Source organism: Pristiophorus japonicus, chromosome 4, assembly GCF_044704955.1.
Source record: "Pristiophorus japonicus isolate sPriJap1 chromosome 4, sPriJap1.hap1, whole genome shotgun sequence".
NCBI classification, from domain to species: domain Eukaryota; kingdom Metazoa; phylum Chordata; class Chondrichthyes; family Pristiophoridae; genus Pristiophorus; species Pristiophorus japonicus.
The window spans coordinates 268,557,488-268,569,982 of record NC_091980.1 but is presented as its reverse complement, the minus strand read 5'-3'; the positions used below and the strand labels follow the sequence as shown (position 1 = coordinate 268,569,982).

Sequence of the window (12,495 nt, the reverse complement as noted above, 5' to 3'; positions counted from 1 at the left end):
CAGACAATACCCTCCCCACCTCTCTCTCTCCCCCCCCTCCCCACCTCTCTCTCTCCCCCCCCCTCCCCCCACCTCTCTCTCTCTCCTCCCCCCCCCCACCTCTCTCTCTCTCTCTCTCCCCCCCCACCTCTCTCTCTCTCCCCCCCCCCCACCTCTCTCTCTCTCTCTCTCCCCCCCCACCTCCCCCCTCCCACCTCTCTCTCCACCTCTCTCTCCACCTCTCTCTCCCCCCCCCCCTCCCCACCTCTCTCCCCCCCCCCTCCCCACCTCTCTCTCCCCCCCTCCCCACCTCTCTCTCCCCCCCCTCCCCACCTCTCTCTCCCCCCCCCTCCCCACCTCTCTCTCCCCCCCCCTCCCCACCTCTCTCTTCCCCCCCCCCCACCTCTCTCTCCCCCCCCTCCCCACCTCTCTCTCCCCCCCCTCCCCACCTCTCTCTCCCCCCCCTCCCCACCCCACCTCTCCCCCATCTCTCTCCCCGTCCCTCCGTCTCCCCCTCACCCCCTCCCCTCCCTCCGCCTCCACCCACCTCTCTCTCTCCCTGCCCATGCCCTAACTATCAAATCCTCTTTGACTACTATATTTCTATTCGTCCTTCTTCCTCTGTGTGGAGTCAAATCTCCTGCGGTGCTGGGGATTCAATTCTTACTGTATTCCTCCAAGCAGTCGTTATCCTCCCCGGTATTCAAAACTGAAAACCAGTTAGCAAGTGCCACTGGCTTGGGGGATTCCTGCACTACCTGTGTCTTCCTGCTTCCCTGTTTGGTAACCAGTGGACATAGATTTAATGTAATTAGCAAAAGTCCCAGAGGCGAGATGAGGAGAATGTTTTTTTTCTGCAGGGAGTTGTTATGATCTGAAATGCACTGCCTGAAAGGGTGGTGGAAGCATATTCAATAATAACTTTCAGAAGGGAATTAGATAAATACTGGAAGGAGAGAAAATTGCAGAGGTGTGGGGAAAGAACAGGGGAGTGGGACTATTGGATAGCTCTGTCAAAGAACTGGCACAGGCATGATGGGCCGAATAGCCTCCTTCTGTGCTGTAAGATACTATGATTCTATGAGAATTGCAGGAATGCAGAGTTCTCGCAGGGTACAGAGATAGGAAGGAGCGAGGCCATGGAGGGATTTGAACACAAGGATGAGAATTTTAAATTTGAGGCATTGCTGGACTGGAACCAATGTAGGTCAGCGAGCACATTGGTAATGGGTGAATTTGGACTTAGTGCGAGTTAAGATACGTGCAACAGAGTTCTGGACGAACCCAAGTTTACTGAGGGTGGAAGATGGGAGGCCGGCCAGGAGAAAATTGGAATAGTCGCATGTAGAGGTAACAAAAGCATTGATGAGGGGTTTAGCAGCATACGGATTAAGGCAGAGATAGAGATGGATGAATAAAGCTTTACACAGAAATCATGTCCCAGGACTGTACAGTTGAGGAAGACACCATCCACTTAATTCAAATACAAACATGCAGTTTGAATGCTTCAGATATGTATCTGATTAGCCAGGTTTTGCATTGATCAGACAAGTATTTAACTTCAAAGTTCAGAGGTTGTTATCAATGGCATTTTTTAAATCACTGAGTGTAGTCTGGATTCTTTGAAGAGAATAACGTACCAGATAACTTCCATAGCTAATGAGGAAACAACAACAGCTTGCAGTTATGTAGCACCCTCAAGGTAGAGAAATGTTGTAAAGCATTTCACAGATGCAAAGCCAAAACAGGAGGTACTTGCAGGGGGATCAAAAGCTTGGTCAAAGAGGTGGGTTTTAAGGATCTAAGAAACATACTTACTTCTATAACTTGAATTTTATTGTTGTTCAACCAAAGAATCTCCAACTTCTTTAGATTTTCTAGATTTTTAATCTTAGTGATCCTATTGTAATACAAGTAGAGTTTTTGAAGATTTGTACAATGGTCTAATCCCTCAATGTCCTAGGAAAATAATGAAATATAGTTACTTTTGTAATGAATGTCATTTTCATACTCGACAGCCTTGCATTCCATAGGCGAAGAACATGAAACTTCAGAACCTTCAAGTGATCTTCCCAAGATTTTAGGAATATGGAAGTAACACAGCATGGAGAAGAATTTTTATTTGTCTTAATGCTGCATTATATAGCTCCCCACATTTAGAGGACTTTTCAAAACTGTAACCAGTTTTTTTTTTAAATTCTAACACCTGTAGCTTCTACAAATGCCTGCTGGTGGCAATGTTGAGCTGCTGCAAACTATTTTCAGCTGGACCACTAACAGCAACTTAATACTTTGCACACTTGCTGCTATGACTTTAGAAATGCAAAGATCATGAGGATTCAAAATATATAAAGTCAACTGTAATTCCTTGGGATTGGGATAACATATTTGCGTGAAGCAAAAACTTTAACAAGGTTTTTCAAAGACTGCTGTAACCCTGTAAATTATGAAAACATTATATGGCTCTGTAACTTATCTAAATCTTTGGTAAATTATATTTGTATCTAATTAACCAATGTTATGTTACAGGAAATCAATATAATTTAAAAACTACAAATGTTGATGTAATAGTATTTGACATACTCTAACAAAAAGGACTATTTAGAAAAGAATGATGGAGATTTCTGCTACCCGTGGCTGGTACTCAAAGCATTCTCATTTAGTTCCACCAAAACATGCAACTCACCACTAAGTGGGTCTCAACAATCCATAGTTGAGTAAGCAAAGGACATGCTTCCAAACCTTCAATTCGTCTGATATTCTGCTTCACTAATGTAAGAACAACTAAATTTTGAAAGTATAGCAGTCCCACCATTCGAGGATATCCCGAGAAAAACATTTCCAGTTCAGTGACTGCTGATCCTTCCTGAATAATCGTCTCATATGACAATCCATTAGACATACACTGATAAATAGAAAACATTTTAAAAATATATTAATTGGAGTAGAAGTGAGGTTCAGCATATTTATTACCTCTCCAACACTTCCACAGCAGTGCATTTCCAAAGTTACATTTATAACAACAGGAGCCAAATCAGCACAACCTATAACATGCAAGTAAGCTATTTAACTTGGATTGTCACAGATGGAAGCCCATCCATGCTGAAGGACCAAACATCTTGAAGCTTTTCAATGTAATGTTCTGAGTTACAGACTATGACATAGGAAGGACCATCACTGAATGTGGGGTTTATGTTTATGCACGTCTTCTAATCTACCAACTGTGAAGCATAATATATGATGCATAACTTAATTTTCAAACATGCTTTTAATTTAAGGTTGCCAACTCTGGCTGGAGGTATGATTAAATGACATTCTAACCCTATGACATCTAACCACGTGACATCTGCAAATGCTATTGCATTTACCTTATAAATGTTGGGTCCCCTGTAGCTGAGTATCTTTGCTCATAGTTTCATGCGAGCAGCTGTTGTGTGACAAGTTCCAAAAATCAGAATTTTGGATGAGCTGCAGCTTACAGTGGGCAGAGGAAGAGAGGCCGCCCAAGAGGACATTGAGGAAAAGAATTTGAGTTTGGAGGGGACAAAGTTATGGATGACAGTATCAGCAGCAGACGGGTTGAGCTGGGGGTGAACAAGGGGGAGGTCACGTAGGAGGAAATATGTGGTCTTAGGGGGAAAAATTCAGGTTGTTTATGCCTCCAGTTAGTAGGCACAAACAACTTTGCGCCCAGGTGTGGTGCCGCTACCAACTCCCACGAAATTCTGCAGGGGTTTAGCGGCAGCGCTAACCAGATGACATCATCACCGTGAGCAACCCGTTTTCGCCCCAGAGCAAAAATTCGGTAGCAACCAGTGAGGAAATAAGGAAGGGAAAGGGTAGTTCCACTGAGCTAGACAAAGGAGGGGAGTCATTGGAGGAGGATGGTGAGGTCGAGCACATCAAAGGTTGTCATCATCATCATAGGCAGTCCCTCAGAATCAAGGAAGACTTGCTTCCACTCTTAGCATGAACTCTTAGGTGGCTGTACAGTCCAATACGAGAACCACAGTCTCTGTCACAGGTGGGAGACAGTGGTTGAGGGGAAGTGTGGGCGGGGTGCCTGGTTTGCCGCACGCTCCTTCTGTTGCCTGCGCTTGATTTCTGCATGCTCTCGGCGACGATACTCGAGGAGCTCAGCGCCCTCCCAGATGCACTTTCTCCACTTAGGGCGGCCTTTGGCCAGGGATTTCCAGGTGTTAGTGGGGATGTCGCACTTTATCAGGGAAGCTTTGATGGTGTCCTTGTAATGTTTCCTCTGCCCACCTTTGGCTCGTTTGCCGTGGGCAAGTTCCAAGTAGAGTGCTTGCTTTGGGAGTCTCGTGTCTGGCATGTGAACTATGTGGCCTGCTCAGCAGAGCTGATCAAGTGTGGTCAGTGCTTCATCGCTGGTGGTATTTCTCCAGAGACTTGAGGTGTCTACTGTACATGGTCCACATCTCTGAGCCATATAGGAGGGCGGGTATTACTACGGCCCTGTAGACCATGAGCTTGGTGACAGTTTTGAGGGCCTGGTCTTCAAACACTCTTTTCCTCAGGCGACCAAAGGCTGCACTGGCACACTGGAGGCGGTGTTGGATCTCGTCGTCAATGCCTGCTCTTGTTAATAGGAGGGTCCAGGTTGTAGAGCGGTTAAGAATGACAAGCAAGGAAAGCACTGTTGCAGAGAATATTGCTACATGTGTAAAGCACATATTAGCTATGTATATAAACATGTTCATTTTTATATTCTAAAAGATACTTCAATTTTATATTATTTCTCTCTGCAACTGCCCAGACCACGAGCAATTCCAGTGGCAACATCTGCACTGGAATCATCTTGAGGATCCATGTAAAATTCGTAGTGCTCATCAGGTTGTACAGTGTATCAGATTGCCACTTGGCATGAACTCAAGAATTCAGTCCAGATTTCTCCAAGCAGCAAGAATGCATGAGGAGCCAGCAATCTAGGTTAATGTAACCAACACTGGGACTGAGGTATAATCGACTTTCACTATTGGTTTTGATAGGATGCATCAGATGCAACTCAGGCTATATTGCATCTGGTTTTCCTGACAAAGATTGCAATGTGTTCAGCTCTGACTATATAGTTTGATTTAGATAAGGGATCAGTTTTGCTTTGTGAAGAATCAAGAAGCATTTGAGATGTTTACATAAACTGGATCCGGTCAGAGTGCCCTGCACATTCCGATACAGTTTTATTTGAAAGCACTTCAGCAGGATGAGGGTCATGTAGTACCTATGATGCTGTCAAATCAAAACACATCATTAGAAGGCATGATAAAATTCATTCAGCCATTTAGTAAGATGCCAGAAACCTTTGCTTTCCTTGAAGTAGATACCACAGAAAATAGCAAGGTTCCATTAAAGCCTCTAGTTCTCATTCTGTGTGGTGACAGACAAGTTTCATCAACCGAACTAACTGAGCAAACAATGAAAAGGACTCCGATATACATTAAATTAAATAGGATCAGTTACAATGTAATTTTTTGAATGTTATTATACACCATCAGTGAATTCTAAAGTCTCAGCTTTCTTCAGAAAGTTGTAGGTTTGAGCACCCATAAGGGTTTGAATGCATAAACTAGGCTGACCTTCCAGGCAATAAAATGAGTGAATTCTACTTTGCCAGGTGTCATCCTTTGAATGAGATATTAAATTGCAGTCTCATCAAGTTGTTTCAATTGTTCAGCACTAGTCAAAGAAAAACAGACAATTCTCCCACTATCCCAGTCAACACGCTTCAATCATCAATACCACCTGAAAACAGATAGGTCATTCATTTTATGGCTATTCGTGAGCTGTTGCTGATCATAAAGGCTGCCATGTAAGAGCAGCCACTGCACTTCAAAACATAATTCAGTGTAAAGTGCTTTGAAACATTTTGATGTGAAAAGTGTGATGGGAATGCAAATATTATAATAGCTGAATTAAAACTTATTTAAAAGGAGCAACATAATTGCACACCAGCCACTGACTGATGAACACAGAGAAATTCCAAGGCATTATGTCAAAAGTCACAAAAGTATTCCTAGATCTGCTAAGGACAACAGATACAATCTTTTTTCAATAATGATACTCATTTCAAGAGATTCTGGTTGCAGTGTTTTAGTTGATTTTCAAACTTCCCACCTTGGAATTTTTCTTTTTGCTCATCAGGATTTAAAGTTTTTAAGGATTTTCAGCGGGCTTTTCAGACAAAATGTTCCTGGACATTTCTTTATTAATACTGAAGTTTCAGGTCAGCAATCAAAATCACTCCCATTCTCTCTTCAAAAACTTTACCCTTATGTATAGGCCGGCTGTGGAGAATGCAACATATAATACAAACAGAAGCAAAATACTACGGATGCTGGAAACCTGAAATAAAAACAGAAAATGCTGGAAATACTCAGCGGGTCAGGCAGCATCTGTGGAGAAAGAAACAGAGTTAACATTTCTGTTAACTCGGTTTCTCTCTCCACAGATGTTGCCTGACCTACATAATAATAACACTTGTTATGTACATACCAGTGGGGACCTCTGGGGTGATCCAACGTCACTTTTGTTTCAGGATATTCTGTGTTCCTTCCATTGTGTATTGTGCTGCCCAAGTTTGAAAGTGGTGTTGAACACCACTTGGAAGAAGCACTGAGAGTAGCAAGGGCACAGAATGTAATCTGGGTGGGGGATTTCAATGTCCATCATCAAGAGTGGTTCGGTAGCACCACTACTGACCGAGTTGGCTGAGTCTTGAAGGACAAAGCTGCCAGACTGGGCTTGCAGCTGGTGGTGAGAGAACCAACACGAGGGGAAAACCTAGTTAACCTGGTCCTCACCAATCTACCGGTCACAGATACATCTGTTCATGACAGCATTGGTAGCAGCGACCACCGCGCAGTCATTGTGGAGACGAAATCCCGTCTTCACACTAAGGATACCATCCATCGTGTTGTGTGGCAGTACCACCATGCTAAATGGGATAGATTCTGAACAGATCTCGAAGCACAAAACTGGGCATCCATGAGGCAGTTTTCCCATCAGCAGCAGTAGAATTGTATTCCACCACAATTTGTAATCTCATGGTCTGGCATATCCCTCACTCACTATTACCATCAAGCCAGGGGGATCAACCCTGGTTCAATGAGGAGTATAGAAGAGCATGCCAGGAGCAGCACCAGGTATACCTAAAAATAAAGGTGCCAACCTGGGGAAGCTGCAACATAGGACTGCATGCATGCTAAAAAGCAGAAGCAGCATGCTATTGACAAGACTAAGTGATCCCACAACCAACAGATCAAATTAAAGCTCTGCAGTCCTGCCATATCCAGTCGTGAATGGTGGTGAACCATCAAACAACTAATGGAGGAGGAGGCTCCCCAATCTCAATGATGGAGGAGCCCAGCACGCGAGTCTCATGGCGTCAGGTCAATCATGTGCAAGGAAACCTCCTGCCACATCCAGTCATGAAAGGTGGTGGACAATTAAACAACTAATAGGAGAAGGAGGCTCTATGAACATCCCCATTCTTAATGATGGCGGAGCCCAACACGTGAGTGCAAAAGGCAAGGCTGAAACTTTTGCAACCATCTTCAGCCAGAAGTGCCGAGTGAATCATCCATTTCAGACTCATCCTGAGGTCCCACCATCACAGAAACCAGTTTCAACCAATTCGATTCATTCCACGCGATATCAAAAAACAGATGAGAGCACTGTACACAGCAAAGGCTATGGGCCCCGACAATATCCCGGCTGTCATACTGAAGACTTGTGCTCCAGAACTAGCCGCTCCTCTAGCCAAGCTGTTCCAGTACAACTACAACACTGGCATCTACCCGACAATGTGGAAAACAGCTCAGGTATGTCCTATCAAGCAGCACTTACTCACCAGTAACCTGCTCACCGGCTCCAGACCTCATTACAGCCCTGGTCCAAACATGGACAAACGAGCTAATTCCAGAGGTGAGGTGAGAGTAGACTGCCCTTGACATCAAGGCAACATTTGACTAAATGTGGCATCAGGAGCCCTGGTAAAGCTGAAGTCAATGGGAATCAGGGGGAACACTTTCCACTGGCTGGAGTCATACTTAAAACAAAGGAAGATGGTTTTGGTGGTTGGAGGTCATTCATGACAGCCCCAGGACAACGTTTCAGGAGTTCCTCAGGACAGTGTCCTAGGCCCAACCATCTTCAGCTGCTTCATCAATGACCTTCCCTCCATCATAAGGTCAGAAGTGGGGATGTTTGCTGAGGACTGCAGTGTTCAGTGCCATTCGCAACTCCTCAGATAATGGAGTAGTCCATGCCCGGATGCAGCAAGACCTGGACAACATTCGGGTTTGGGCTGATTAGTGGCAAGTAACATGCACGCCACACAAGTGGCAGGCAATAATCATCTCCAACAAGCGAGAGTCTAACCACCTCCCCTTGATATTCAACGGCATTACTATTGCCGAATCCCTCACCATAAGCATCCTGGGGCTCACCATTGGCTAGAAACTTTACTGGACTAGCCACATAAATACTGTAGCAACAAGAGCAGGTCAGAGGCTCGGTATTCTGCAGTGAGTGTCTCATCTCCTGACTCCCCAAAGCCTTTTCCACCATCTATAAAGGCACAAGTCAGGGGTGTGATGGAGTACTGTCCACTTGCCTGGATGAGTGCAGCTCCAACAACACTCAAGAAACTCGACACCATCCAGGACAAAGCAGCCCACTTGATTGGCACCTCATCCAACACTCACTCCCTCCATCACCGACGTACTGTAGCTGCAGGGTGTACTATCTGCAAGATGCACTGCAGCAACTCACCAAGGCTTCTTCGGCAGCACCTCCCAAACCCGCGATCTCTACCACCGCGAAGGACAAGGGCAGCAGGCACATGGGAACACTTATATATGCAAACCTGTAATTACCATGTCTAGCCACCAGAGGGCTTATCCCCTGGAGTTCAAAGGGATCCCACAATCCCTTGGGAGCACCTGTATATAAGGAAGCTTCACAGGCTGGAGAGGCACTCTGAGAACTGTAATAAAGGACTACGGACACACTTACTTTGAGCTTGCAATATCTAGTCTGACTCTTTATCCAAGACTTAACAAACACCACCACCTCTATATTTCCCGCCAAGTCATACACCATCCTGACTTAGAAGTATATCGCCGTTCCTTCATCATCGCTGGGTCAAAATCCTGGAACTCCCTCCCTAACAGCACTGTGGGAGTACCTTAACCACACGGTCCGTAACGGTTCAAGAAGCTCACCACCATCTTCTCAAGGGCAATTAGGGATGGGCAATAAATGCTGGCCTTGCCAGTGGCACCCACATCCCATGAACACATACATACTAATTTAAAAAGCAAATTATACATATTTTACCTTCTGCAACATCAACCTTTGACAAATGGATGAAAATAATGAATAAAAGTTACATACTTATGGGGAAAATCGCTAATTTACAATTTGCCATAATATATTATCAGCACAGGTCAACGAATGAGCAACAATGAAAGGGGGGTATTTACCAACTCTCTGAAAATGTCTTCCGTTTCGTTCTGTATTTGGTTCATTTTCCAAGTTATTAAAAATGATCCATTTGGTAAGTTACAACTTGCAAATTAACCACTAAAGAGGAAAAGAAACATGGTTTAATAAGCTGTATTATTTCAACAATATTTAAATGAAGTGGCAATCCAGACAGGTAAGCCATCCGATTCTTTGGTAGTGACAGCATATTGTGCTTAAAATTAAGAATGTCTATTCTTCATTGTGGATTGGAAGAATGAGTATCACTAGGCTATTTGATCTGTACAGGGCATCATAAAACCCTTGCCCTCTCACCCAGTGAGCATTAAAAACACATAGCAGAGAAAAAGAGCCTCCCCCAAGCAGAGAAACACAGCCCCATGGTCCCTGGCCTCCTCCAACAAAGCAGGCACTCTAGTCAAGCCCCATTCCCCTCAGAGACAAAAATCTGTTTGGTGAAACATAGTGAACTATTTCGCCTTGCGCCCCCCCCGTTCCCCCCCCCCCCCACCTCGCACAAGGGAAATCCACTCTTATGGCAGGCAAATGGAGCTCATTGCAAACCCACCCTTGCCATAGTTCTCAGCTTTTGCTCCCATCTTCCTCTACCATCTTTATCCCTCTGTTCTCTGCCCGTCTCGGATCCCTATTCCAACAGCCATCCTTCCCACATCCTCCTCCTCTCTTCCTCTGCCCCACTTTCCCTCCTCTCCTCTTTCTACCCTCTCTTAATCTTTCCATCACCCCTCTTATCTCCCTCTCTTTCTCCCATTTGCTTCCTTTGCATCACCCCTTTTGTTGTTTCCTCAAAATTCTCTTAAATTTATCAGACCAACTTGCCTTTTACAAATTCATGTTGGCCATCCTTAATTAACCATGTATTTCGAGGTGAGTACTGATTTTATCCAATATTAGAACCTTACCCACTACCTGGTGTCTCCTTTTCTGAACAGAAGTGTTGCATTAGCAACCCTCCAATTAAGAACATAAGAAATAGGAGCAGGGGTAGGCCATTTGACCCCTCGAGCCTACTCCACCAATGAATAAGATCATGGCTGATCATGGACTCAGCTCCACTTCCCTGCCCGCTCCCCATATCGCTCAAAAATCTGTCCATCTCCACCTTAAATATATTCAATGACCCAGCCTCCACAGCTCTCTGGGGCAGAGAATTCCACAGATTTACAACCCTCAGAGAAGAAATTCCTCCTCATCTGAGTTTTAAGTGGGCAGCCCCTTATTCTGAGATTATGCCCCTAGTTTTAGTTTCCCTTATGAGTGGAAATATCCTCTCTGCATCCACCTTGTCGAGCCCCCTCATTTCAATAAGATCACCTCTCATTCTTCTGAACTCTAATGAGCATAAGCCCAACCTACTCAACCTATCTTCATAAGTCAACCCCCTCATCTCCAGATTCAACCTAGTGAACCTTTTCTGAACAGCCTCCAATGCAAGTATATCCTTCCTTAAATACAGAGATCAAAATTGCATGCACAACACAAGGTGTGGCCTCACCAATACCCTGTACAGTTGTAGCAGGACTTCTCTGCTTTTATACTCCATCCCCCTTGCAATAAAGGCCAAGATTCCATTTACCTTCCTGATTACTTGCTGCATCTGCATACTAACTTTTTGTGTTTCGTGCACAAGGACCCCCAGGTCCCTCTATACTGCAGCACTTTGCAATTTTTCTCCATTTAAATTATAATTTGCTTTTCTATTTTTTCCTGCCAAAGTGGATAACCTCACATTTTCCCACATTGAACTCCATCTGCCAATTTTTTGCCCACTCACATAGCCTGTCTATATCCCTTTGCAGATATTTTGTGTCTTCCTCACAATTTGCTTTCCCACCCATCTTTGTATCATCAGCAAAGTTGGCTTGTGTCCTCTGGCACAACCTCCATATTCAAAAGATGTTTGAAAGATTTTGGTCAGAGCCTGAGATATTTGCTCTCTAATTTCCCTGATCATTCTAGGGCACAAGTCAATGGGGCTGGTGCCTTTGCCATCTTGAGCGCCATCAATTTTTTCAGTACTACTTCCTTACCTATAGTTATCTTATCCAATTGCACCACCTCCTCCTCCTGTATCCATATACTCTTCTGTAAAAACCAGAGCAAAATGCTCGTTTTTCATCCTCCATAAGAAGATTTCCTTTTTCATCATTGATTGGTTCCACTCTTTCTTTAACAATTCTTTAACTTTTATAAAATTAATTTCTATTTCCTTTTGGGTTATTTGTCAGTCTTTCCTCACACCCTCTCTTAGCATTACTAATATTTTTTGGTTCCCCTCTATATTTTCTATACTTAGCTTGATTTACTTTTGTACTATTAGTCTCCCAATACTTATCGCCCACCAGCAGCCCTATAGACTCCTGAGAGTTGCAAACAACAGTTTAAAAAAAAAACACCCTTCGCCGATTCATGGAAGGCAATCAAAATGAGTTCCAGTGAGATAACAATGGCCAAACATACATTTGCCATCATCCCACCTACTTTTTGTACACAGCAAAATCAGCTGTCTCCAGGAACTTGTCCAGCCCCTTTTGAATGTTTGCAATTAATCTGCCCGAGCTGGAAAACTGTTCCAAAGGGTCAATCACCTTCTGGGAAAATAAAAACATAGTTCTATGTTTATGTAGCTTGTACACATTTCCCCTCATTATCCCTAACCAATCAAATAATCTCTCCACGTGCACACAGGAGTTTTCCCCGCCCTTTATTGGCCCTGTTCTTTTTGCCTCTCCTTGGAGATAACATAGCTGCAATGGGGCGGGGCAGGGTAGGTGTGAGGGTAGGAAGTATCTAGTCATGATGCTCCAGGCATCATGGCTGTGGGGCAGACGTAATAGACCAGCTGGTCTTTTCCTGCCTGCCATTTTTGTATGTTCTTATGTCCCTTCCTCATTTCAAATACTAAAATTAAGCCTTCCCAATTTTTCCAGAGTATAAAGATGCAGCTCCCTGAGCCTATCATGATAGCTAGGGTTTTTAAACTAGGTATGA

General features: G+C 44.2%; 1 protein-coding gene across 5 annotated transcripts in view; it reads right to left on the bottom strand.

The window, feature by feature from the left end:
- The window catches only part of lrrc9 (leucine rich repeat containing 9), a 302,164-nt gene that overhangs the window by 276,519 nt on the left and 13,150 nt on the right, over positions 1 to 12,495 (bottom strand). For 4 of the 5 annotated variants that reach the window (XM_070877538.1, XM_070877541.1, XM_070877539.1 and 1 more), the window contains exons 2-4: positions 9,483 to 9,582; positions 2,666 to 2,884; positions 1,798 to 1,938 (exon numbers count right to left, since the gene is read on the bottom strand). In XM_070877538.1, the coding sequence (XP_070733639.1) occupies positions 1,798 to 1,938; positions 2,666 to 2,884; positions 9,483 to 9,527 (405 nt within the window). In that variant the 5' untranslated portion in view covers positions 9,528 to 9,582. The remainder of the gene's footprint in view (positions 1 to 1,797; positions 1,939 to 2,665; positions 2,885 to 9,482; positions 9,583 to 12,495) is intronic. The other variant, XM_070877540.1, reaches the window with a different exon arrangement.